Source organism: Manihot esculenta, chromosome 14 (assembly GCF_001659605.2).
Source record: "Manihot esculenta cultivar AM560-2 chromosome 14, M.esculenta_v8, whole genome shotgun sequence".
In the NCBI taxonomy this organism is placed as follows: Eukaryota; Viridiplantae; Streptophyta; class Magnoliopsida; order Malpighiales; family Euphorbiaceae; genus Manihot; species Manihot esculenta.
In genome coordinates, this window is record NC_035174.2 from 9,422,239 (window position 1) to 9,448,228 (window position 25,990).

At 33.9% G+C, this 25,990-nt stretch overlaps 5 protein-coding genes across 10 annotated transcripts; 3 read left to right on the plus strand and 2 right to left on the minus strand.

Moving 5' to 3' along the window:
* The first annotated feature begins 485 nt into the window (after window positions 1–485).
* Window positions 486–2,294, plus strand: LOC110631212 (GDSL esterase/lipase 6). The gene is made up of 4 exons (XM_021778958.2): window positions 486–884; window positions 1,040–1,185; window positions 1,278–1,743; window positions 1,824–2,294. The coding sequence occupies exons 1-4, from the start codon at window positions 656–658 to the stop codon at window positions 2,048–2,050; spliced, it is 1,068 nt and encodes a 355-aa protein (XP_021634650.1). The 5' UTR covers window positions 486–655; the 3' UTR covers window positions 2,051–2,294.
* Window positions 2,295–3,329: 1,035 nt separating this feature from the next.
* On the plus strand, window positions 3,330–3,887 carry LOC110600510. The gene has a single exon (XM_021737367.1). The coding sequence runs from the start codon at window positions 3,330–3,332 to the stop codon at window positions 3,885–3,887; it is 558 nt and encodes a 185-aa protein (XP_021593059.1).
* Window positions 3,888–7,292: 3,405 nt separating this feature from the next.
* LOC110630639 lies at window positions 7,293–7,928 on the minus strand. The gene is made up of 2 exons (XM_021778151.2): window positions 7,745–7,928; window positions 7,293–7,648 (listed from the first exon to the last, which is right to left on the minus strand). The coding sequence occupies exons 1-2, from the start codon at window positions 7,845–7,847 to the stop codon at window positions 7,380–7,382; spliced, it is 372 nt and encodes a 123-aa protein (XP_021633843.1). The 5' UTR covers window positions 7,848–7,928; the 3' UTR covers window positions 7,293–7,379.
* Window positions 7,929–11,767: 3,839 nt separating this feature from the next.
* Window positions 11,768–19,963, plus strand: LOC110630985 (sulfhydryl oxidase 2). 5 transcript variants are annotated; one of them, XR_002490447.2, is made up of 12 exons: window positions 11,768–12,062; window positions 13,462–13,486; window positions 13,576–13,668; window positions 14,604–14,785; window positions 15,812–15,881; window positions 15,981–16,049; window positions 16,158–16,231; window positions 16,309–16,450; window positions 17,209–17,249; window positions 18,548–18,694; window positions 18,769–19,507; window positions 19,726–19,963. XR_002490447.2 is itself a non-coding variant. In XM_021778657.2 (11 exons), the coding sequence occupies exons 1-11, from the start codon at window positions 11,839–11,841 to the stop codon at window positions 19,244–19,246; spliced, it is 1,545 nt and encodes a 514-aa protein (XP_021634349.1). In that variant the 5' UTR covers window positions 11,768–11,838; the 3' UTR covers window positions 19,247–19,677. The 5 variants fall into 5 exon arrangements, 3 of the variants coding, with proteins under 3 accessions (XP_021634349.1, XP_043806525.1, XP_021634351.1); XR_002490448.2 differs by having other exon boundaries at window positions 19,732–19,963; XM_021778657.2 differs by lacking the exon at window positions 19,726–19,963 and having other exon boundaries at window positions 18,769–19,677.
* Window positions 19,964–20,565: 602 nt separating this feature from the next.
* Window positions 20,566–24,036, minus strand: LOC110631136. Of its 2 annotated transcripts, none has more exons than XM_043950591.1 (8): window positions 23,683–24,036; window positions 22,809–23,163; window positions 21,939–22,010; window positions 21,740–21,807; window positions 21,507–21,654; window positions 21,268–21,345; window positions 21,094–21,183; window positions 20,566–20,973 (listed from the first exon to the last, which is right to left on the minus strand). In XM_043950591.1, the coding sequence occupies exons 2-8, from the start codon at window positions 23,061–23,063 to the stop codon at window positions 20,884–20,886; spliced, it is 801 nt and encodes a 266-aa protein (XP_043806526.1). In that variant the 5' UTR covers window positions 23,064–23,163; window positions 23,683–24,036; the 3' UTR covers window positions 20,566–20,883. The 2 variants fall into 2 exon arrangements, with proteins under 2 accessions (XP_043806526.1, XP_021634552.1); XM_021778860.2 differs by lacking the exon at window positions 23,683–24,036 and adding an exon at window positions 23,278–23,592.
* Between the last annotated feature and the right edge of the window lie 1,954 nt (window positions 24,037–25,990).

The window sequence follows — 25,990 nt, forward strand, 5'->3', positions numbered from 1 at the left end:
TATCCAATTACAGTACAATTCTCATGAATCAATGAGAATGTTGACATCAGATTCTTTGTCGTTTTACATAAAAAGAGGAAAGAAATTACAAAAAAGAAATCTTGAAACGCAACAAATGAAAGCCAAGGAAAGCGGAGGAAAATAGCTAGAAAAGGTATACTTTAGAGCAAAACGACATCGTAAGTTGATAAAAAAAAACAAATAAAGCGAAGGCTGATAACCGCTTTCATCAAGCATCACCGTGCTCGTGCATTCTGTTTCATCTTTGTCTTTGCTCTCTCCTACAGCATACCCAACTTCTCCTTTCATTTTTCTCTTTTCCAATACACTATACAAGGTATTCTTTCCTCTTCATTTTCCCTTTAAAATGAATGTTGCTTTCTAATTTTCCCTTAAAAAAAAAAATTCAAATCATTAAAATAATTTGAAGATAAATTTATCATAAAAACGAAAATTTAGAAAAAAAAATACAATAAATTGACATTATGTATATAAAAAAAAATACAAAAATTCTGAGTTCAACGTATCCCCCAGTTGTCATCACCCTATCCTCAAATTTATTTATTTAAAAGCACCAAGCCTTCTTTATTGATCATAACAATTTAGTTCTCCCCTTCCTCACCACCTTTTTGATAAATGTAATTTGCTTGCATAGATGGAGAGACAACTACTTCTCCTACTTGTATTATTGTCATGCTCTTTATCAACCTCGTCGTACAATGTTCCAGCAATTTTCACATTTGGGGACTCCATTGTTGATGCTGGAAACAACCATTTTAACAAGAATTGTACTGTCCAGGCCGACTTCCCACCTTACGGATCAAATTTTTTCCACCATCCTACTGGAAGGTTCACCAATGGCAGGACTGTTGTGGACTTCATCTGTGAGTCCTCACTTCCCTTTTCCAATCTATAATATCTCACAATCACGACGGAGTTTACTCTCTACTACTACAAGAAATTATTACCTAAACTACGTTCATGTGGATTCGTAGTGGAAAAGAATATGTTAATCTTATATGAATTATTATGGATGCAGCACAACATCTTGGAATTGAATTCCAAACGCCGTACCTGGAGGCAAGGCTAGCAATTATGAATGGAAGTAGGAGGAATTATCCATCTAATGGCATCAACTTTGCCAGCGCTGGCAGCGGCGTTTTGCACCAAACAAATCTGGATTCTGTAATAGAACGGTTATATATATATAATGATTGTATTGTAAAATTTTTCCCATTTTGTTTAATTATTTAATGGTACAAATTTACATGGAGCAGGGAGTAATACCAATCCAGGACCAGCTACAGCAATTTCAAACACTGGTACAGCAAAAGCAGATAGATAAAAATCTACTAAACACATCCCTCTTCTTTTTCGAGTCAGGTTCTAATGATATCTTCAACTATTTCCTCCCATTTAGCGCTCCAACACTTGATCCTGACGCATACGTAAAGGCCATGTTAAGAGAGGTAGAGAATTTGCTAGGCAGTATTTACAGACTCGGTGGTCGACGGATTGCTGTTTTTTCACTAGGTCCTGTCGGCTGTGTTCCTGCCAGAGTACTCTTGCCGAAAGCACCTGTTGATAAATGTTTTGGAAGAATGAATGTGATGGTTAAGAAATATAACAAGGGCTTGGAAAGCTTGGTGAGGGAAATGCCCATCAGGTACCCAGGCGCAGTTGCTGTTTATGGTGCAGTTTATGACGCTGTTCAGCGATATCGAGCCATTCCTGCACGATATGGTGAGTCCTCCATCCTCTCAAAATCATCAGAAAAGGCCAAAGTTCGTAACTTTTGATTCCTAATAACCCCATGAGTGCAGGTTTCACTGATCTGATGGGTGCATGTTGTGGAGATGGGCCTCTTAGAGGATCGCTGCAGTGTGGGAAGGAGGGTTACAAGATTTGTCCAAATCCAGAAACGTACTTGTTCTGGGATTACTTCCATCCGACGGAACGTACTTATAAGCTCATCTCCAAGGTCTTATGGGGTGGAAAGAACTCAGCAATCAGGCCATTCAATCTCCAGACTTTAGCAAGCATGGTTTGATTTCCATGTTCGGAGTGAAGGAGAAATTTTCTTGACTGCTTTGTTGTGTTGGCAAATTCCCGTGTAGGAAACAGTAGTTAGAAATAAAATTGCAATTTTATTATGAATTTCCGTGTTGTGGTGGCTACGGCACGGCTAGGACCGTTGTTTTGAGTTGAATGCTTCTACCTATTGCAAATTTGCTTTGTTGATTCATTCTCAGTTCTAAACTGCGGTCAACAAAGCAAGGAAAAAAAAACCACTTGAATAAGCCAATGGTTCACGTGGCCACTTGAATTAACAAATTCAACAATGGCAATGATGACTTTTTATACAACTCTTAAAGACTATTATGTACACGTCACACATTGTCAACTTGGAAAAACATTTCTTTTAACGGAAATTTCATTCCATTGAAATCAAAGAATGACAAATCACCTAGTTCGCTTGATTAAAAACATCCCAATCAGACTCTATTTTCATTGGTTTTAGGTGAATTTTAAATGCTATTTAAAAATGATATAAACCCAAGTATAAAATACTGTGAAAAAGGATTAGACAACTTGGGACAACAATAACGTTCATTAAATAAGGATGTCCTGTGGGTGATTGAAGAAGGCAAAAGACACGACATGTGTTTTGTTTAATTGGGGGCCAACCTTAGTCATGTGGTCTAAATAGTTGGCTTCTTGGTCCTAATCAAACTTAGAGGAATTGATTAACACTTAAATTAATAACATTATAAGAAGGTTGGTGGGGTTTAGCTTTCACAGGTATTTAGATCAGGCTGATATGTCGTTTGATCATTGCCTTTGGCCTTTGAATGGAAACTGCAACCTGTCTGTATTTATGTCCTTGTGTCCGTATACTTTGGTACCACTCGCATTGCCACGTGCTTTTAATCAGTATCCACCGACTAATATAAATTCAATTACTGAACTATTACCAAAATTTCAAAATTTTATTTATTTATTTATTTATTTGAGTTGATTGAATTTTACTAGTTTATCTGCACACTACTAATTAACAGCTTGCAAAAGGCCAAAAAGGCCCCACGCGCATATCACATCACAGCTTGCCAAACACAGAACGCAAAATACAGCAAACTTCTCTTACCTTCCTCGCATTTGCTGCTTATCCTCACGCGTCTTCTCTCATTTGACATGTATAAAACATCGCAGACTCTTCTAAACAAAACCCATTGACAATTCCATCCCTTCCCTTCTATATATTCAATCGCAATTACCTTCTCTTTCTTTCTCAACAAACGAACCCTTAACCGATTTTTCTTTTTCTCTCCATGGGCAATTACGTTTCTTGCACTCTTTCAACTCCTCTGATCAAGAATTCCAAGGCTGCCAGAGTTGTTCTTCCCACCGGAGAAGTTAGGCAATTCCGCCATCACCCTGTCAATGCTGCAGAGCTCATGTTAGAGTGTCCCAACTTCTTCTTAGTAAACTCACAATCTCTTCACATCGGCAGGAGATTCTCTGCTCTTTCGGCTGATGAGGAGGTTGAATTTGGAAATGTTTACATCATGTTCCCAATGAAGAGACTCAATTCTGTTGTCACTGCAGCTGATATGGCTGCCCTTTTCATGGCTGCAAATTCTGCTGCTAAGCGTATATCCGGTGGGAATAACGCTAATAAGGGAAGAGTCTTGCCAGAGAGCAGCGGCGATGTTAAGGCGGAAGAGAGTTGTATGCATGGCAGTGAAGATGGAGGATCGAGATTGAGTGGCTCTGAGGAGGAGATTGAAGGGTTTCCAATGCTAGAATTCAGGCACAGATTATCCATGTGTAGGTCAAGGAAACCAATGTTGGAGACTATAAAAGAGGAATCAGTTTGTTCAAGATGAGATTAAAGTGTAATCATTCATACAAATTATTTGTTTATACAATAGGAAATTACGAGATTCTGAATTAATTAAATTGCCTAAACTATTATAATTACTTGAAATTATACCAATTTCTGTAATATATAGTCCATATTACATTATTATATTTAATGATTGCTTGCAGTTTATGAAATTCTTGAATTTTGTTTTTAATTTTCCTATATACTAATAATGATAATGAAATTTAAATTTATGTTGAAATTTTATATTGTCCATAGAAATTAGAATTCTTCCAAGTTATAAGTCGAAGGTGGGTGTGAAATTTCTTGATTCATTTGAATTGGTGATGCTGTTGGCAGGAATCTTGGACCAGTTATAGTTCTCTAGAAAGTGGAGACCATAAGCGAATTTGTAAATTGACTTTGTAATATAGTTTGCCATTCTGTCACGTTTGGTAAATGAATGAATTCATTAACGGTGAAGGATTTTTTTTTTTAATAAATGATGATCGCCGAATTTTTTTTATTAGAGGCGAGACCTGATCTTGAAAAGGATATGAGTCCAAAACTCATCAACCCACATATTGATAGGTCGATTCAATATCACGTGACTCAGTCCTATGATGAAATAACTCAGTTTTATGATGGGAAGTGAACTGGATCGATCACGTATGCGAGCTTATTCATAAAAAATTTCATCCGATAATATAATATACGTCGAGAGAATTAAATAATCGTATGACGTGAAGAAATACAATAATCCGTCCGTATTTTCATACTTCTCTTTACTCCTCTCTTCCCGCACCAATCTAGCTTCAGCACTGACTGAAAGTTCATTGAAACCTCAAGTTCATGGCAAAGGTGTGAAACCTCTAGTCCATTGGAATTTTGCAACCCATAGCCAGTGCATCAATTCAAATCTAATCAGTTCATAAACTCCGATCAAATTCATGACAAAAATAATGAATGTTTGAAATTTATTTCATTTTGTGTGAAAATCGATTAAGCGTCTGAGTTTTTGTTTTTTTTTTCTTTTTTTTTTAATGGGAATTATATTAGAGAAATTTGAGAGGGTATGCACACGTGGCAAAGCTATCTCTTGGCTGGCGATAATGAAAATGAATGTGTGCATGCGTGGATTGATGGGATTGGTCTAATGGGTATCCCTGTGGCACCTAACATATGAATTTTTTCCTTTTTTTTATCTGTACATATCTCTACCAAATACACTTTCCTTTCTGCTAGAAAAGGTACTGACAAGTCACGAGTGCTGCTTTTAATTTTACGGCTCAAAATACTCAGCTTTTTAAAAGTATATATATTTATAAAAAATTAAAAAAAACCCCTCATATAATTTACTTTTTCCGAATGACACGGTGTTTAATATATAAATTCATTTTTTAATAAAAAATAATATTGCTCTTAATTATAGACAATAATATTTATAACATAAAATACAAAAAATATCATTATTACTAGAACTAGCCATGAATTTTTTTTTTTTTTAAAGTATAGTAGTTAGAGAATACTAAAAATATCAAATTTATAAGTTCTAATTATTAGAAAATAACATAATATTTTTCAAAACCGTTTTCTCATTACATTTAAAAATGGTACTTTTTGAATAAGGGTTTTAATCTTCAAATTACAATGCTAACGAGCTTTATCTTATTGATTTTAAAGTTTTTTTAAGACTAAGAGATTTCAAATTTAAAATTTTAATTAAAACCAATTGAGAAAAAAAAATTGACAGAGTAAATATATGCCAAACTATTTCCCATCTCATTTTTGTTTCTTTATAAGGAGTAGAATGAGAGGGTAGTAAATAGGGGTGAGCAGTATTCGGTTCAAATTAAAAAAATTGATCGAATCGAATCGATTTGAAAATTTGGTTCGATTTTTTATACATTTCGGTTTGGTTCGGTTTTTAATTTCAGAAATTTTAGTTATTTCGGTTCGGTTCGGTTTTGATAAAAAAAACCGAAAAAATCAAACCGAACTGATTAGTGATAATAATATGTTTTTCCAATAATATAGAGAAATTAAATTATATTAAAATTAAAATATTTTAATTAAAATTTAAAATACTAAAAATAAAGTGTAAAAATTAAAAAAATTATTAAAAATCGAAACCGATCGAATCGAACCGAATCAGATCGGTTCGGTTCGATTCGATTTCTGACCAAAATCAGTTCGGTTCGATTTTTATAAACACTAAAATTTCGATTTTTAGTTTATTCGGTTCGGTTTGATTCGATTTTAAACCGAACCGACCGAATGCTCACCCCTAGTAGCACATCTCCTTTCTTAATTAACATCATCCCACCAAATAATTTCTCACAAAACAAGCAATTCAAAGGGGAAATCAATCAATTTATACATGATTTAGCTGCTATTCCTCTTATTCTTCCTCCCAGAAATTCTTGCCTAGCTAAATTGGGTCTACGTGTATTTGTAAAAGAGTGGAACCTCCATAAAATTCAATATATTTATATTGTATTTTCATATAAGTTTTCTTCCTTCATTTCTATATAAGTTTTTTTGGTTTTTCCTTTTCTTTTTCTCCATAATTTCTTTGTTCTCTTACCAACCATAATAGTAAGAGATAACATATAAAAAATAGGATTCGTTAAAATCATAACACGTAGATACGGAATTCAAAAAAATCATACGAATCTTTCTATCTAGTCGGATCAAGTAGTAGAAAGTTCGCTCTATAGAGTACAAAGATTTGACCATAAACAGCCACTAGCTTTATCAAAGCTCAAAACGAGCAGATCGACTACTAAGGTGCGTACCGCAAATGAAAATCAAATATGGAGATCATCAACTTCAGTAAAGGCTTAGCAGGCCGAACACAGTCTGACCTTCTGCAAACTTATCTTTTTTTTAGTACAGCACCAAAATAATAAATATGTGTGCGAAATATTCGTATCAAACAAGTATTTGTACCATGTTTGATGAAAATACGGTCGTTAGAATGAACGGCACAAAAAACGTCAAAACCATCAAAGGTATATATACCACTAAACTAATCTGAATGGAAGATTTTCTTTTCCAAGAATCGATATCAGAGAGAAACCTTAAAACCCATTCTCCTTCTCTTAGGAGCTTTGTCTTTTCTGATCTTCTTCTCTTTTCTATTTTATTTCTCTTAAACGCCATTTAAGAATTCTAAATTTGACTTAAATATTAGAGGGTCTTTGTCAGGTACTCTAGTGGACCACTGACTGTTTTTTCATATTTCTGATGGACCACTGACTGTCTTTTCATATTTTGCAAGTCCACTTATTCAATACCAACTATAGAGAGATCTTATGAAATCAATCATAAATCAATAATCAATCCATCGAATCGACGGGCAAGTGTCCGCATTTGAACACCCACAGAATGTCAATAAGAATGAACCATATAGCCTCCTTCAATCTAACTAAATAAGATGTATATTACACAAAAAGTTTGAAGGAGATATATACTTAGCTACTATAATAAACTACGATTTTTAATTATATAATTAATAAATGAAATGAACAAGAAGAGAAACAAGGACCATGGAAATAGAACCACTAAGAAAGACAAAGCCAAGTGCACCACCAGCTAAACAAATAGTCTGCAAACCTTCAGCTAACACATCATCTCTCTTGTGTTTGTGTTCGTAACCAGACCCATAGTTCCAACCATTTTGAAGCCTGCAACATTTGTCCAATCTCTCCTTCACTCTCACTTCTTCTATTCTCTCTCTCAGAACTCCCATGTTTGCATCCACAATATTTGCAGACGCTCCTGCAACCATGGCGAAAATGCAAGTGAGAGAATAGATATACTATATAATCAATATCAGTAATTTATAAAGATCAAACACAAAACTAAGAGAGGTACCATCATCCCTAAAGATTTGGGATCTCACTTGGGGATACTTGAGTCCCTTGAGCCTGCAAAGAGAAAGGCTGAAGCTGCAAGAAGGTGGTAGAAAGGAAGCCATAGTTGAGTTTATAGAATTTCAAGAATTTCAGTTTGGGAAACTACGGACATGATCAATTTATATTCAGCTTGGTCTGTATATATAATGTTTGCCACTGTATTATTATTAATAAAAAATATATTTATGTTACGATTGAGAAGCACAATGCCATTGCCATGCACATCTGTAAATCATAGTGGTTTTTTTATATTAATATTTTTTTAACTTATTTTAATTTGGAAAAGCTTTTTCTTGCTTCCCATTTCACGTGCCACCATTTGGCGTCATGATCAGTTTCATGATTTCCACATTGTCTGTGTCTGTCATTCACAAAAGAAAGCTGCTTACCTTGAATTAGCGACGCTTTATTTTATTTTATTTTATTTTATTTTATTTTATATATGAATTGAAAATGAAGAACCTATCAAAATACTATATATTATTAAAATATAATGATAGCTTTAATTATGTATTTGAGTCAAATTCCAGTGCTTTATTTTATAAATTTTATATTTTTTAATTATTATTTAATTTATTTTTTTATATTATAATAATATATATATATATATATATATATATATATATATATATATATATATATATATATATATATATATTTAAAATGTAAATATTGTGTATGTTGATTCTGATACGGATTAATTAATTTTACGGTAGATTTGAACTCAATTTAATTTTTATTATTACATTCCATGAAAACTTACAATAACTTTTTAAAAAAATAACTTTGAGACATACGATTTAAAAAAATAACTTTGAGACATACGATTTAAACATATGAGAAGTGCTGCAGACTTATCATAAAATTTAATAAAAATTTCATCGTTTAGATATTAATTTTATATTTTAATTATTTTTTAAATATTTTTATAATTTTATATATTAATATTTTTTTGTTAGCTATTAGCTATCTGCTTTTTCAATTTTTAATAAATTTTAATAAATTTTTTTATTTTTTAATTTATTTTTTTTATATAATTTTAATTAATAATATTAATTAAAATTTTTCACCGAATCTAAATAGTTTTAGAACTTTACCGGTTATGATATATTTACAAAGGCGAAACAGAGCAAATGAGTTAATGATGAGCTAACATACATGTATGGCTATAATATTTATGGTATGGGCATGCATGTATTTGAAAGAGCCCTCGGAGATGTTTATTGGTTTCTGTGAGTGTCTTGCTTGTGAGGTATATCTCATGTTCTTGAATCAAACTTCCTTCTCTGGAATGGCGTCTGTCAGTTGGATAAATGACTCCTGAAAGAGATAGAATGATGAGATGCTTTGCACCAAGCTAGTTTAGAAAGGCTTCTATACCAATAAACAATTGATGGTTTGGTAAAGGCAACTTTGGGTTAAAAAAAAAAAAAGAATATTGGAACTCATTGTCCAAGTTGGGTTGAATGCTTAGCTTGTCCTTTTATTAAATTAATAAAAAATTTACTGAGAAATTGCCTTTTTTTTAGGTTTAATTAAAATTATAGTTATTTATAATTTAATTTAGAAGCTAAATTTATTATATTAATATGATGATAAAGAAAATACGTGGTCGGGTGTGATAATTTGAAGTATATAAAAAAACGAAGGAGAAAAAGGAAATCTGACACAGCCAATTTGTGTAGAACAAGTAGCCGCTACACATGGATGCTTGCATTTGTGTCTATCTCTAAAATGCACCACGTAGCACCTCCACAAGACAAGAAACCTCTGTCTTGTGGGACAAGGGTTTGCCTTTCACAGATTGCAATAAACAAGAATGTTATTATAATAAAGTTTAGGATTTGTATGATTTTTGAACTTTGAAGTTTATTGGATTGCTCTCCAATAATTCAATTTTGGAATTCTTTATTAATTTGATGCCCTTTGTTGACATGTGTACACTGTACTGTGCATGAAATCAGCATTCATCTTATTATTTTAATAGTAAATAATTTACATTCTAATAAACAAATGTCGTTTGATGATTGATAATGGAAAAGGAAATTGAGGGCAAAACGTTATAAAAACTAATATATATGTTGTCGTTTTTGCAAGTAATATAATCATACCCAGATTGAACAAGTGTAGCCATTCCTCAAATTTAGTTTGTTGTTTAGTTGCACGGTGAACGGTGATGCAGGTAGGCAGATAAAGGCGGTGACGAGGGACTACGATGATGTTGATTGACGGACCTTCCCCCTGCTTACCTACGTTGATGATGTTCATAAAACTCTAGAAGGAAATGGATCCATAGTAACTTATAGACAAATTGAATCGAAGATTTTATAGAAAATGAATAATTATATGCCCTAAATTCGAATTTCGCGTTGGTTTAAATTGCAATTGGTCATTTCAGAAGTATGGATTTGGGGATAGGCGATCGTGCCCACTTCAAATAGCCCACCAGCAAGCAGATAAAGCGACAGCGTTTTGATATTGGGTTGGCCTTCCTGAAATGGACTAGTTCTGTATGAGAGATTATTGGGCTTCAAGATAATTATGGAAAACTTGAGCAATTCATTATAAAACCTAATATATGGTGTAATTGATTAATCAATTAATTAATTATACAGTAATTAATGGCAGAATTGAGAGAAATAATAACAATAATCAATACTAGCCGATACGAGATTTGAATTCATTACCGAAATTATTGATTTTAATAGAAATAATAAAAATTAATGTGTTAAATCAATGTTTCAATTGGCTTTTGTAGTAAGTTGTGAACACAAGTTTAAAATACAACTCAATATTTATACAAGTTTTAAATTTTTTTTTTCCAATTTAAACAAGTTTTTTAATTATTAAAATAATTTAATAGACCTTTAAATTTTAAAAAGCCGATCATATATGTCCTTGAAAATATATAAATCCTTTATATTTCTAAAAATATTAAATAAAACACTTTAAAATTATTAAAATATATCAAATAAATCCTTACTTTTATTTTGTTTTACCCAAACCTAGCCCATAAGAACAAGACCCAAACTCACCAACCAAAACCTCAACTCAGCTGTCATCAACAGTTATTCGCCTTCACAAACCACCACATTCAGAAGAAACAACCACCCTCACCACCACCGCATTCAGTAACTGGAGAAGAAACAGTATCACGCCTAGGCGAAACTTGCAAATACAAACTGGAGAAATCCAGACAACTGAAAAAATTAGAAAAAGTGACGTGCAGAAAGAAACCCAAAATACTAGCAAAAACAATCGAGAAGTAACCACTCCAACAAACCACCAGATCTGATCTAAAGAAGCCACTAATAACCAGAATAAAACAAGAATCATAACCAAAGTTGAAGATTCCAAATCCACACAAAATGGAGCAACACGCAGAACCACGGCTCAATAGAGCCTTTGGAAGCGGAGATCGCTGGACATAGCAGGCAGTCCCGCGTTACCGGCGTCGACAACAACGACAACCCCCTTTAAGCAGAGACAAAAACCCTAACTGAAACCTCATTCAAAAACGATACACTGCGAAACCAATAAAAACAAAATGAAAGAGCACCTAGCGGAGAGGGAAGGCCAAGGCAATCGCTCCGCCAGGCTAATGAACGCAGCACCACGCCCTCGCTCAGTCACTTTCTCTCTCACTTCTTAATTCTCTCTCAAATTAATCTAAAGTCGATTACACCTGATTGAGATAATGCCCATCAGCATTTTGAATTAGTATTAATTTTAAAAATATTTTTTTATTTAATGTAGCTATTTAATTTTATTTTTTATTTAAATTATATTAACTTTTCACAATTAATTAATAATAATTTTTTAAAATTAAAATTTTTATATCAATAAATTATTTAAAATTACAATAGATAATATGTGAATTAAAAATATTATAAATAATAATTAAATTAATTATAATATTTATTATTATATAATAAAAGTTTTATATGTACAAAAATAATTATAAATTTAATATATATATTATATTTTCAAAACAAAAAGCAAAACAGGACCTAAACTCGATATTTTTTTCTTAATTTTTTTGCTCAAATTCTAATGTCCATGACTCAGATATGTTTGATTCTGATTGTGAATTCGCTTTTGTTGTTGAGTTCTAAAGTGGAATCGTTTCCTCCGGGATCCCGTTCGATCCTTCGAGAATTTAGCAAAGACAATGCCGTGAGCACAGATTACGCCGTCGATTTTAACATCACCAATTTCGATGCAGTTCTTAGAGACACTCTTGCTACTTTTGCCATTATCGAATTTTTCGCGCACTGGTTACTCCTCTAACTCTGGAAAGAATAACGATTTCTTATATAACTTTGTTAAAATATGCTTGACGCTTATTTTTGTATGAAAACTTCCTTTTTTGCTAAATAGTTGGAAAAGTTGTTGTTTTGTGATTGTCCTTTGCGGACTTTTACTTGTGTAATAGTGAAACTATTAGGGAGCACCAATTGGGTTCATTGGAAAAATCATATCGACCATGCTGATGAATTGCCATGTGGATGATAACTAAGACTTGAAATTTTTTTCTTTGGTAATTTATTGGGCAGATGATCAATGAGTATTTGGTTTAACCTTCATATTCCAAGTGTTTATTCACAGCCAAAGTAGAGAGTTTGTATATTTTTCTGATTTCAGCAGGAACGGAGTTTGTATATTTTTCTGATTTCAGCAGGAACGGCTGTGTAGCTTTATTATTTTATCGGCTATGATTTTCATAAACTGATCACTGATTGAACTCTCTCGAAGTTTGGAGGAGAGGTTTGTTCATTGGTATGATCATCATGTGAGTTTATTCAAGGCAATAATTCTCACGTCAAATTAAAAAGATTGCAGACAAGGACCTTAAGGTTGACTGGTGCGAACTGACATTGATATGGAGTTTGAAATGACGACCTTGGATTTTGAGATGCTTTAGTTACTTGACGTGTATATCTTTTAGCATCAGTAGAATATAATAATTTGATATTGGATAGATTACTTACACAATATTATTAGTAGATTAATTTGTGGAAAGTTTTGAAAAAGGAGAAAAATATTTAAAGAGACGTGAATTGATGCAATGATTAAAATTCAGATTTTCTCATTCAATAAAATCTACTGACTTAATTAATTGCTTCCTTCTTGTTGGGATATGCAATGTGTACAATAAGATGATAATTGTAGAACAGTAGCTCAACAGTTCATAGATTCCGGGGAAATTTTCACAGTTCAACTCACCCTATCAATTATTTGTTTACAGACTTGGTTTAGATGTTGTAATAGGCAATGACCAGCATGAAAGCTGCTAATATTGTCTGTTTTATAATATGTGTTTTAGAGTTGATAACATTTTGTTGTGAAAATGAGATAAGAACTTTATAGTGATCAGTTTTTTAAATACTAAAAAATTGGCATCTGTTTTGTAGGATGCTATGTGCATATGAGTTATAATTCAAAATGTGATATTTCTAGTTTTGATTTTGCATGGTAAAGTTAATAAAATGTTACGACCAGGCTGCTTGTAAAATATCTTTGTTTTCCTAATGAATTAGGATGCTCTGTGTGTTTGTGTAATGACCATTATATTAATTTTCTATATGCTACATGTATTGTTGATGCCCTTTCATGTTGATATTTGTGAGTTATGTGACATTATGCTCTCTCTGCAATTAATTTTTTTTTGGTCAGGTGCCCTGCTTGTAGAAATTATAAGGTATTGTATATAATATTTTCTGTCTAGAATTTCTGCAGGTATATGTAAGTTTCCTTATTGTTTTTGGTATTGGAGCTTCAAATGTGCAGCCCCATTATGAAAAAGTTGCAAGGCTTTTCAATGGACCAGATGCAGTGCATCCTGGCATTGTATTGATGGCAAGGATGGATTGTGCATTGAAGGTATATAATTTTTTTTTCTTAATACATGCTGTGTACACTACTCTTTTGTGGTTTTGTTTTTCCACAGACCAAATATTTACTAGTTTCTGTAAAAAGTTTAATTGGGTTATCTAGCTTGCTACTGAGAGTAAACTTCCCATTTCCGCTTTGACCTGAAAATAGAACACGAATAGTTTATACCTTTGCAGAACCAAGTGAAAATAGAAATTGCGAAAGCTGCGTTATTTAGTTATATGGAATAAATTACGTTTGGAAAATTACCTAGATATTCATGTTCAGTTTTGTTCTCTTGTTCCTATGGGATCATCTACTCCCATCCATCATCAGCAATATTTAAATTGACTGCTACTTTATGTGGGTACTTCATTTGTATATAGAGCAGTGGCTTATCAGCATTATAAAGAGCTAAGATGATACATGACCTAACTTAGAGCCCGTGGCCCAACACTTTGTGTTGGCTTAAGCTATTCTTAACCATGTGTTGTTTGGATTAAAAGCTTAAAATATTTTTAATAAAAAGCAAGAAAAATGCCTGGATCAGTTTGGTTTCTCAGTTTTTACTTGTAAAATCATGACCAATCTGGTTAAGTATTTTCACAACCCAATGCCAGGCAAATTGTTAACCACTGAAACTTGGTTGGTTTGTTGATTTTGTCTGACTGGGTAGTTCAGTTGGGTTGTGTTGGTGAACAGCCATAAAGAGGCCTTAGGAAATTAATGACCAATAATTGTAATGTTGTTGCATTTATATTTGGCAAAGTGATGAGACGGTAGTATATATTCACATTAATCCAAGGATTCTAACCTGTTAGATGTCACACTATTGATAATTCCTTTTTTCTAAATTTATTTGTTTTAATTACATTAAAACACTTAATTCTATTTTCTAGCATGGCTTAGTAATTAGTCCCTATTTAACTTGTTTGGCAGCACAGATAAATAATGAACTTTGTGATAGATTTTCTGTGGCTCATTATCCCATGCTATTTTGGGGCCCACCTTCCAAATTTGTATCTGCTGCTTGGGAATCCAAAGAAGAGAAAAGTGTAATTCGGGTAATTGATGATGGACGGACAGCTGAAAAATTGCTTAGTTGGATCAATAAGCAATTGGGCAGGTATTAAGTATTACCTGACCATGTCTTGTTTTTGTTGTGATCTTCAAATTTTAATTTACTGCATCTTTAGCTCAAAATAACATTTTCTGTTGTAATTTCTTAATTTTGGGCTAATAAAACATTGTCACAAGCTCTCAGTTTTGGTGCTCTTTGCCTTTGACATTCATAAACATTTTTTATGTTTTGCAGTTTGGTCCTGGTTCACCATATCTTACTAACTTTTTTCCCTTTCTTTGGAATAGATTTTGACATTAGGGTCTATGGTAATGCATTGATTCCTCGATTTCTGATGAACCAAGTTAGTGATTTGTTGAAAAAAAGGCTCATCCAGTTCAAATTTTGTAATGAAGGGTTCTGTTTTACCATGTATGTTTCTGGTGTGCAAGAATTCTTTATAAGTTCACATGTGTGCTTCAAAAGTGGCATGGCATACTCTTATTCTAAAAGAAAGCCCAGATCTGCACTAAGTTAATCAGCTGTTACCCAACCCACCTTCTTTTACATGGCATTCATTCCAAATATTTCACACCTGTTTGAAAAGTCAACTGATTTTTGAACCTCTGCCTTCTTTTGAGTTAAGCTTAATAGAATCTTCTAAAGTCAACTTGAGATCGGTTGGTTTTGAAATGTTTCAAAACCAGTAAAGTTTGCATTCATACAGCAATAATAAATAAATCATTACCATTGAACTTTTGATTAGAACACAGACTAAACAGTATCCTCTTTTCAGTATTCATAGTTTATCCACTGGTAGACAAAGATATGATACACTTTTGAAAGATGTATTTTTAATAAACTTAAATAAATAAATCAAAAGATAGTAGGTTATTTGATATATTATATTTCATGGATTAAAAAGCATTCTAGCGTTTATGCAGTAACCTCTCTCTCTCTCTCTCTCTCCCTTTATTGCTAGAGGCATTCTTTGGTCATTTCGTTGTTTTTTCAATGTAAATAACAATTAGTAAATTTTTCAAGAGCTCTTGTTCTTGGCTATGTATAATTACTTTTTATGATTGTGTACAGCTCATATGCTTTGGATGATAAGAAGTTTGAAAATGAGCAGCTTCTATCAAATATATCAGACCCTGGACAGGTTTTTCTGTCAGCATAGCTTAAATTCTTTGCAGTTTCAAACAGGAATTGTTTTATTCAATGTTAGATGTTAACTTGTGTGATGCATGGTTTCTGCAAGATTGTACATGCTGTATATGATGTTGAGGAGGCAAAAGCCATTGCTTTTGAAATTATATTTGAACACAAGGTAGACATATTCATTTATTATTGTTATGTGTTGTGTGTTTGCCTGTAGATGAATGTTGTGTGTCTTTTGCTTCTTTTTCTACTTATGGTTTCTATGGTTGTTCTGCAGATGATAAAATCAGAAAATCGGGCTTCAGTTATTAAATTCCTTCAGCTTTTAGTGGCACATCATCCTTCTAAGAGGCAAAGGCAAACTTTTCTGAAGTGGAGCTTTGCTATACATGTGTCTTAATAGTTGATATTTAAATTATTTGTATTAGGTGTCGGAAGGGAAGTGCAGAAGTGCTAGTAAACTTTGATGACTTGTGGCCACCAGATGAAAAACAGGAAATTGTTAGTAATGGCAAGAGCATGCTTGGAAATTTCCAGATTTGTGGGAAAGAAGTTCCTGTGGGACATTGGGTATATGCCCTTTTTTTTCTCATTCATTTCTTCCTCTATTCTTTCATGTTGGCAGTGCTTTGCTTATAATTTTGATGTGTTGAATTTTATCTCAGCTATTGTGACATTGAATTAGTAGATTTTGAATGAATAAATGAATATACTTCCATTTCCAGATACTATAATTGCAATTTACTTTTATGAAGCACGTACAATCATTGATGTTATCACTGGTATTGTCCTTGCCATTATTTTACGCTGAGACATGTTTCTCCCTCACTCAACTATCTTTAAATAAGTGGGACATGAAACATTATACTAATTTATTCAGTTTATAAATTTTGAAGGAGGCTGCTTAATATTTCCTGAACCTTTAATATATACTATTGAGTTCAGAGCTTGTCAAGTGCCCATTCTTCCATATGATGGCATTCTGTTGAAGCTTATTTTATCAAAGATTTCATTCTGATTCTGCTTCCATATTTTTTCTCATAAGAAAATTGTAACCGTGCCATGATCCATCTGCCCCATTTATCCATCAATCAAACAGAAAATGTTTGATTCACCTTGGAAAAAAAAGTATGATTTGTATTTGTTGCAAAGGATATTGTATTTGTTGCAAAGGATATTTATTTTCTGTAGATTTTACTTTGGTAGCTAAGTTGACATCTACCTCTGCTGTGAATTTATATATGGCTTACTATTTGTTTACTTCAGCATTTTTAAGCATTATTTCTTATTGACATACTTTAAAAAAGATCGGTGTGTTTCTTTTTCAGATGTTTTGCCGTGGTAGCAAGAATGACACTAGGGGCTTTAGGTAATGATTTATTTTCTTCCTTCATTTTTTAACTTGCTTGCACAGCAACTGCGTGCACCTTGACTATATAATTCCAGCTTAGCAAGTTGCATTTGTTCAGTGTCCAGCTGGTGTTTATCAGTTTAGTTGTTTTTCTTTCTTTTTTTTTTTCTTTTTTATTTTTTATCAATTCCTGCTTGTAAGTTACTCCTAGTCTATTTTTGGGGGCACCAATTAATGACACTTGAAGAGGCTGTATGGAGCTAAGAAAGTGATATTATATTTGGTCTCGTTCCGAGGTCATCACTCGATATGGCACAACAAGGGGGCTAAGCGACCAGTACAACTGTGTGAACATTCTTTAAGGAACAAAGTTGATTTGCCTGACAATGTGGCAGAGTAGGGACCTGCAAAGGTTGGATATTACTACAAATAGAGACATTCAAGAGTTGAGCTAGAACAGATCTTTGCATTGAGATGAAATACCGTTTAAATCAATAGTAAGTTTCCCTTAACTAAATAATAACTGATCGACATTGAAGAATGGTGAAAGGAGACTGCTAGGAACCTTGTTCCATGCAGAGAATAATCTGCCCTCTAGAAAGAGAAAAAACCAGCTATCTCCAAGATGCCATCTAGCATGCTCTCCTGTTCTTCTTATACCCATCCTCTCTCTCATATTTCCAGCTGACTTAATTCACATGCCCTGTCAGACTCCAAATCTTTTCCATTCTTGTCTTTGATTCTTCTAGAATAAACCTTGAAGGGTTTGGGACCTATAACAATGATTGAATGGTAATCTCAGTTGAGATTATTAGAGATGGCAGCAGCATGGTCAGTGATAAGGAAGAGCCATCACATGGTGACATGGTCGTGATTGTGACTTCTAGCATCATAGATGCCAATAGTGCCATAAGCCATTGAATGTGCTTTCAGATGCCAGTATCCTTTTATTTATATTCATAAGCAGCAGTATCATTTTCTTGCTTCCTTGAGAGTAATTCCAAAAAAAGGGGGAGAGGCTTGCCTCTGCGCTTTTCTTGTCAAATTGCATTTAAATGAGTGCAGTTTCCAAATTCAGGGGTTGTATTTCTGGTACAGCTGAGTGCTGACTTCTGCTTGAGTTTTTGGGCCAATTACTGTTTTACAATAACAATGCCATTGCAAATTTCCCCAAACTTCTCATCTTCAGTTCAGTAGTCTTTTCTCTCTAGCGGGAGAGACATGCCCCTTCTTTATTTTTAAAGCTGTACAAGCTTTGTCACTTATGAGTGTTTAACTAAATATCTTAATTGATTTATCTGTTTACTTGTATGCAGTTGTGGATTATGGGTTCTTGTGCATTCATTGTCTGTAAGAATTGAGGATGCAGAGAGCCAGTTTGCCTTCACAGCCATTTGCGATTTTATCAACAATTTTTTCATTTGTGAGGAGTGTCGTCAACATTTCTATCGTATGTGTTCAAGGGAAAGGAAGTCATTAAGAGTTATGTTGTAAACCCTCCAAGCTTCTTGCAGCTGACTGTGGGTTCTAAATACAGAGTCGAAGGTCCTTTCAACCCATCTAGCGATTTTGCCCTTTGGTTGTGGAAGGCACATAATACGGTAAATGAGAGATTAATGAAGGAAGAAGCATCTCTTGGAACTGGTGATCCTAACTTCCCGAAGATTATTTGGCCTCCAAAGCAGCTGTGCTCATCATGTTATCTCTCTCATGGCCAGAGAGATGATGGAACCAGTTGGATTGATTGGAATAAGGACGAGGTATTCAAGTTCTTAATTAATTATTATGGAAAAGCACTTGCATCTCCGTTCAAGGACAAGGATCTTCTTGGAAGTGAAGTGATTGATGGGGCTATTGACGATTTGGCGGCTTCAACAAATGCAGTAGTTGTGCCGGTGGGGGCTGCATTGGCAATTGCTCTTGCTAGTTGTGCATGTGGAGCGATTGCTTGTTACTGGCGTTTACGACAGAAGAGTCGGAAGTACTACCACATACACTCTTTAAAGAACATATGATATTTAGCAGGGCAGTGCACCTTTTCAAAAATTATAATGAAATACAACAGAAAAAGGAAAGAACAAGGATAAAGAATTGGATTTTGAACAGTTAGGTAAATTTTCATGTTTGTTTTGATAGTCCAATATTTCTAGCCAAGAAGGAAGCCGAAGCTAAGATAGTTGGAAGGACTAAACCATGCACAGCCATTGAGCTGCCTGTTGGGGTTGAAATCAAGCTCTGATAGGAATCCCGATTACATAATCACAGGCTGCTTTGAGGTTCTCTTCTCAAAATTTTCCTTCTCAATTTACACTTTGGATTGTACAGATTAATGCTATATTCTTATCCATTTTTTGTGGTATACTTCTTACATTTGTATATATCTGCTGTGCGTGCATGGATCTTCATTTTTGCATGTATCTGCTCAAGAGAATGCTTCCTTCTATTTTATGAGTGTCACTGCTATTTAATCTGCTTTATCCAATTGGATTTGAAGCTTCAGTGGTGAGGAGATGCCCAGTTTAAAAATCATCACGTGTTGGTTCCGTCTACTCATGCCTTTTCCAATATGCTGTTATTGCAAGATTTTATGCTTGGAGAGAGATCAAACTCATATTTGATAGAAAGAGAAATTCTTAGATGGATCAGTCAGCATGGACTCAAAACACATGAAAGTGGTTTCATTTGATTTTTTCATAGAGAATTCACTTATTTGTTTGTCTTCATCTATAATGGACTGATTTCAGGCAAATGTTTTCATTGATAAAAAAATTATGATGGCAATGTCATATAATCTTTAATAATATATTTATTTTATTCTCGGTCTTATGTACTTCTTTTAGGATACTCTTAAGCAGTTAAGCTTTTAGAGACTAATCCCTCTATGCATCAAGGGTTTAAATGTTAATCCCCATGGTTTTCTATTAAAAATTAAAGCAAATTTTCAAATGCAACCTCAAAGATTATCAATGGAGTGCAAAAGTCAAGTGGTGGGATTACATCTCTCAAACGATTCTTATTTTGGTTGGCCAAACGATCCCTTCTATTCTCTCGAGGCATTTGGAAGATTCGATTTTAAATGAATCTGAGAGTGTCAAAGTGTTAAACGATTTAGTAGTTCCCCATCCCTCGTAAGTCATTTCTCGGCAACAAATGAACCCATTTCCTCAGCTTTACAGGAGAAGAAGAGTAAGGGTAGCAACTTCCTATCGAGGTCTTAAGTTCTTTACGGTGCAGAACTGACAAATTTCTTTCATGATATTTGGTTTAATATTTAATTCATTAATCTTTTTCATATTTGATATAACGAAATGAAAAAATTTTTAAAAAAAATTGAGAGATTAATGATATAATGGCATTTTGAATGTTGCACTGTAGAAGGAGGTAGCGTGATGAATATGCTGACACTTACTACCTAAATATTTCCAGGCTAACTGCTGCCTCTCATCTCAGAGCTGTTTGAGAAGCTATGACTTTCTTTCAGAAACCACAACCCAATTGAACTTTGACCATTGAGAGAATCACCATGGAAGTTATACTTCTGGTCTTTCTTTTGAAATCTGATAATGAAGCCATCTTCGTATACCATGAAACACAAAACTGACTGAACAAATGGGCAGATGCTGCTCATGACAATGTTTTATTTTGGAATTAGCTAAGGAACATTGCCTATATGCTGCTGAGCCTGCAAGGTTGAATGCTCGGCTTCTTCTTCGGGTGTACTGAAAGACAAACTTGGGGGATCCTAAAGGCGAACAATGTAATACAGAATTGAGGAAAACACAATCATTGACTGGTGCATCATGTTCTATATTTCTTAAACTATAGAAAAGATTTAGAATCTCAAACTTTGGCAAGAATTTACCTGTTGATGGAGGCGACGCTGGAGAGCAGTTACTGCTCTCATGATAACATATACTGGAAGAAGAATCCCAGCAATTCGTAGAAATAACAACTGTCAGACAAGGCAAAGAGGGATAAATAAATACATTTATACTTATGAATTTCATCAATATCCTCTGGGAATATGTTCCCTCACCATAAGCAATGGGAAGGAAACTTCATTGGTCCTAAGGATGACTGGAAGAGTATGCCGTAGAATCAAAAGAACCATAAACTGCAGAATTCACAATCAACAATGAGAATGTTGCGAGCGCTTCTGAACCATACATTATTCACCAAAACTACAACTAACTTCATTTGTATGAATCAAGGTCTATCCCAAGTTAAAGTTTTAAGCACAGAAAGACATGAAGGAAGAGAGAGTGAGAGATTTACAGCTATAGCAACTGAGCGACAGCAGTTTGAGTTTCTTGTTGAAGCCGAATATTCTTCATACTCGGGATTAAGGAAATTTCGGTCAGTTGAAACCATTGCTATAAACTGGGGACCATGCAAATCTCTTCCAGAAGTCTGCCAATTTCCCCTGAAAAAAACAGCAAGCACATTGTTGAAGTTCCATTGAATTGAAAAATAATGAGGCACAGATAAGTGGCAGGTGAACAAATTACCTGAGGTTCATTGGAATACGTCCAATTTGAAACAGAGGTGGTGGAGCTGTGTAACCAGGTGTGAAGTGCTGAAAAAAAAAATTACCATCAAGAAGCAGCTATAGTTCAGTTCGAAATTGATAAACACTAAGGAAATGTACAAAGATCCCCAAAGAAAAATAATATATAATTAAATAGAAATCAGAAAACTAAAGTCCACCTGATGGCATATCTCACATATGGTGTTACCCTTCTCATTACACCATCTCTGAACACATCTGCGATGAGCATACTGCATGTGCGAAGAATCAGTATCATTCATAGCAACAGGACAAAAATCAATTTAACTTATAGTAGTTTAATCTTTAGCAAGAGAATGAACACTGAAATGAAACAAATTAATGTAAATTACTGCATAGAGACTGTAGAAGCAACATGGTTAAATCAACACCTTCGACTTTGAGTCGGAATGTGCACAACTTAGCTATCGAAAATTTACAGAATCGCAGGATGTCCATGCTGTTAGCCTGGAATGCGCATGAAATATGTGATTATCCAGTGGTCTTTGTTGCAGTATCAGTGTATCATTTATGACAGCAACAAGAACTCTATGTGCTTAACATGACAAGCAGAAGTCCACTTCCCATGTTGAAAAGTTGACAATGATGTCAAGAAATTATCAAAACCTTTTATGTTTGGAAGACAATGATCAATGCAAGTTTCTGGAATTATTTCACGGTATAATAGAGGAAGCAAAATCCTTCTGCTTAAGCTCATCAAGCTTTATGCAAGAAACTAGTTATATCAAGGGGAATGATTATGTTTTGGCCGTTGGGAGGAAGAAAGGAAACCTCCAAAAGATAATGATAAGTGATAATCCTTCTCTTTATTAGTAAAACAGCCAAAATTTTAATTTGGCAGCTAACTTGACAATAAAATCAGTTAAATAGAAAGAGATATGGATCAAGAGTTTCCCATATAACTCATCCAAAAGTATTGGATACATTATGAAAATTTTGCTTCTATGGCTTAAAACAAAAAAGCAAACCCAAAACTTGAAATTGTATTATCAAATAAGAGCCTTACTAACCTTCAGGCTCCCACAACAAGAGCAAGGTGTCTCCATATTGCAATCTTCATCCTCGTCCTGGCATATCCTGCACTCCACTATTTTCTTGGGAGAGGAATCATCTCTAGAATCCACTTTCTGGGAAGATATAACAATTTTTGTTTCATTTGCTGTTGATGCTGTTGCCTGCATCAAGCGGTTTCTGCTCTCAATTGCAGCTTCCAATGTAGATTCCGTCAGCAATCGATCCACCAACAAGACAAAATGATCTCCCATCAGCAAATTCACAGAAAACCAAGGATTAATTTGACTATCTCCAATTAGAATTCCAATAAATCCAAGCCAAAGACCAAGCCTTTGTTCTTCAGTAAAGCACCTGAAAACCAAAACTCACTATACTTGGAAACAAAAACAAGGTACAGTTGAATGTAAACACTACAAAGAGGGACTTAGATTGTTATGGAAGAAGTTAAAGCTACAAAGAATTTACCTTAACAGAAACTGCACAAATGGTTAGAGAGAGCTTGATATATGAGGAAGGGAAAACGCAAAAATCAGCAAGTAGAGGCAACTTTATAAGAAAAAAAAAGGGTCAACTGAAATTGCTTAACAAATCACACAAAAAACCTAACAATAACAAGAAATGGCAAAGACCCAATTGAGAAAAATACACAAAGCATTGAAAATCATATAAGCAAGAAAATCAAGAGCACACAGAAAGGACAAAAGGAAGAGGAAAAGTTTCTTAAAAAAAAAAAAAAAGAAATGAAAATGAAAGAAACCCAGATGAAAAAAATAGAGACCTTTCCACAATGACGGAGTAAAAAGAGAATAAGCACAAAACCAATAAAAGGGATATAACGTAAAGAAAGGAAGGAAAAGAGGAGAAACTTACAATAAAAGTTTGGAATTTTCTTGCAGCTAAGAAAACCTCTTTGTCTTTTCTTTATCTCTGTTTTGAGATGAAGCAAAAGATTGAGTGAAGGAACTCAAATCACAAGCCAAAAACTCGGCACAACCCATATATACATACAGTTTTCTTTCTTTATCCTTTGTGATAAAATCTCGTAGCTTAGAAAAACATATCCTCACTTGCCTCGCAGGGTGTCTTTTGGGTGCTATATATACATATGGGACTAAAGAAAGAAAGCAACTGATAGCGAAAGAGCCTTTGTTTTGTGTAAGACTCAACACAGAAGAAAAAGTAAAAGAGATTCCAGCGGCAAAACCCCACCGCTATGATTCCACCATTTACTTGACCGTTTACACGCCTGTGACATATTCAAATTTCCTGCTCAAATTCATTGAGATCAATTCATAGAAAAGGGAGTTTTTCTAAACTTGTGACAGTTTAATGATGCTAACAATTAATTTAATAATTATTAAAAATATTTTTAGCTAATTTTAAAAAAAAAAATACATCAGAAAATTCTGGGTGTTTTTCTCTTTCATTAATCATTAACTTAGACTTTTTACAATATAAAGATAGAAAATAGCTTTCAACTTTAATTCTTTACTCATAATTTCAATCATTGAATATTCTATAAATAGTTCTTTTTTTTTCTACTTTTGGTTGAGACATTATTAACAATTTGGGCAATGCAATATTCCACTAAATTATTTTTGAAAAAGAAAATAATGATTGAATTAAAAGCTAATTTAATAGAATGAATTATTTCAAAGTCATTAAAATATTTTTTCATATAAATTGTTTAGATTTATATAATCTAAACGTATAAAATACATTTCAATAAATAAATAAATTATACACTTATTCTTTATATAATAGAAAAATTATTTTTTAAGTTTTAAAATATAGCATAATTCATGAATTTGTCTCTCTATTCTTAAAATTCAACACTTTCATCCTTAAAATTTAATTTTAGGGAAAACTGTAATTTAATCCCTCTGATTTAGTGAAATGCAACCTTTCGTCCCTCTGTTTTAAAAAACCTTTAATTTAGTCACTGTGATTTTTAAAACTATGTCATCAGTCCCTCCATTAGATTTTCAGTTAAATCACCCGTTAATTTTAACTAAAAAGACTAAAATACCTATTCTCTCTCCTTCCTCTTCCTCTTCTTCTTCTTCTCCTTCCCGATCTCCTTCTTCTTCTTCTTCTTCTTCTTCTTCTCTTTTCCGATCTCCTTCTTCTTCTTTCTCGTCTTCTTCTTCTTCTTCTTCTTCTCCTTCCCGATCTCCTTCTTCTGCTTCTTAAAATTTTCTCTGAGTGCACTAGTTCCCTTTTATTTTACTGTTCTTTTTCTTTGTGCTTCATTGTGAAAAAAATTTTCTTAAAATTTTCTCTGAGTGCACTAGTTCCCTTCACTAGTTCCTGATCTCCTTTTTCTTTGTTTTCAATATCGTGAAGAGAACAAGAAAAATTCCTAGTATCTGAAGATACAATTTTATGGTCATTGCCATGTTATAACATAAATGACATACTGTGCAATTGTAAGGCTCTGCAATACACCACTTTGACTTGATATGTGGCTGAAGCAGAATGACTGATATGTAAATATATTGTTGACATGAGGAATAAATCAGATCCTAGTTAGTTCCAACAATGGGCCCCAATGCCACCTCAAGATTGCAGCAAGGACAAAGCCACAATGATCATTGATCTAGAATGACCAAATTCAGAAGCATACCTTGGGGCTTGGGACAGCTTTTAGAGATAAAAGCTTTCTACAATCTTTTTCAAGTCATTGGTTCCTCATTTTGTTGGGGGGGGGCTTGAACTTGTGGAATTTCATTGCTGGAGGCGGCAACCATAGTAGCAGCCGTCTGAGCCGTATTGGATGGCGGTGGAATAACATGTTTGGAAACACCATTGCTATGAGATCCCTGTTGATTTTCCAATTCAGCCCAAGCTGTAACGACCCCAAAATGGACCGTCACCGGCGCTAGGATTCAGGTCGGCTTAAGGCTGCCAGAACCCGTAGCAAGCTTGCTATACTCTCTGTGTACCTGTACTTGTCATACATGATCATACATTTTCTGTGAAAATAAAAACTCTTTGCTGAACCAAGGCTTAACCTGTGCATGCACTATCTCTGTGCTCTGTACTCTGTACTCTGTACTCTGTACTCTGTACTCTGTACTCTGTACTCTGTACTCTGTACTCTGTACGCTGTACCCCTGACTAGAGCTTGCTCTAGATGGGTTAACTCATACCTGTTAAGCCTGGTTTTTCACATACA

Excerpts from the sequence above, each read along its gene's own strand:
- LOC110600510 (XM_021737367.1), top strand. The coding sequence starts at position 3,330 with ATGGGCAATTACGTTTCTTGCACTCTTTCAACTCCTCTGATCAAGAAT.
- LOC110631136 (XM_043950591.1), bottom strand. The coding sequence starts at position 23,063 with ATGGGAGATCATTTTGTCTTGTTGGTGGATCGATTGCTGACGGAATCT. Across the intron at positions 21,655-21,739 it reads CGTATTCCAATGAACCTCAG|GGGAAATTGGCAGACTTCTG; the intron begins GTAATTTGTTCA and ends TGTTTTTTTCAG. Across the intron at positions 21,184-21,267 it reads TTTCCTTCCCATTGCTTATG|TTGTTATTTCTACGAATTGC; the intron begins GTGAGGGAACAT and ends CTTGTCTGACAG.
- LOC110631212 (XM_021778958.2), top strand. The coding sequence starts at position 656 with ATGGAGAGACAACTACTTCTCCTACTTGTATTATTGTCATGCTCTTTA. Across the intron at positions 885-1,039 it reads GACTGTTGTGGACTTCATCT|CACAACATCTTGGAATTGAA; the intron begins GTGAGTCCTCAC and ends TTATGGATGCAG. Across the intron at positions 1,186-1,277 it reads ACCAAACAAATCTGGATTCT|GGAGTAATACCAATCCAGGA; the intron begins GTAATAGAACGG and ends TACATGGAGCAG.
- LOC110630639 (XM_021778151.2), bottom strand. The coding sequence starts at position 7,847 with ATGGCTTCCTTTCTACCACCTTCTTGCAGCTTCAGCCTTTCTCTTTGC. Across the intron at positions 7,649-7,744 it reads CCAAATCTTTAGGGATGATG|GAGCGTCTGCAAATATTGTG; the intron begins GTACCTCTCTTA and ends CCATGGTTGCAG.
- LOC110630985 (XM_021778657.2), top strand. The coding sequence starts at position 11,839 with ATGTCCATGACTCAGATATGTTTGATTCTGATTGTGAATTCGCTTTTG. Across the intron at positions 13,669-14,603 it reads GGATGGATTGTGCATTGAAG|ATAAATAATGAACTTTGTGA; the intron begins GTATATAATTTT and ends TTGGCAGCACAG. Across the intron at positions 14,786-15,811 it reads ATCAATAAGCAATTGGGCAG|CTCATATGCTTTGGATGATA; the intron begins GTATTAAGTATT and ends GATTGTGTACAG.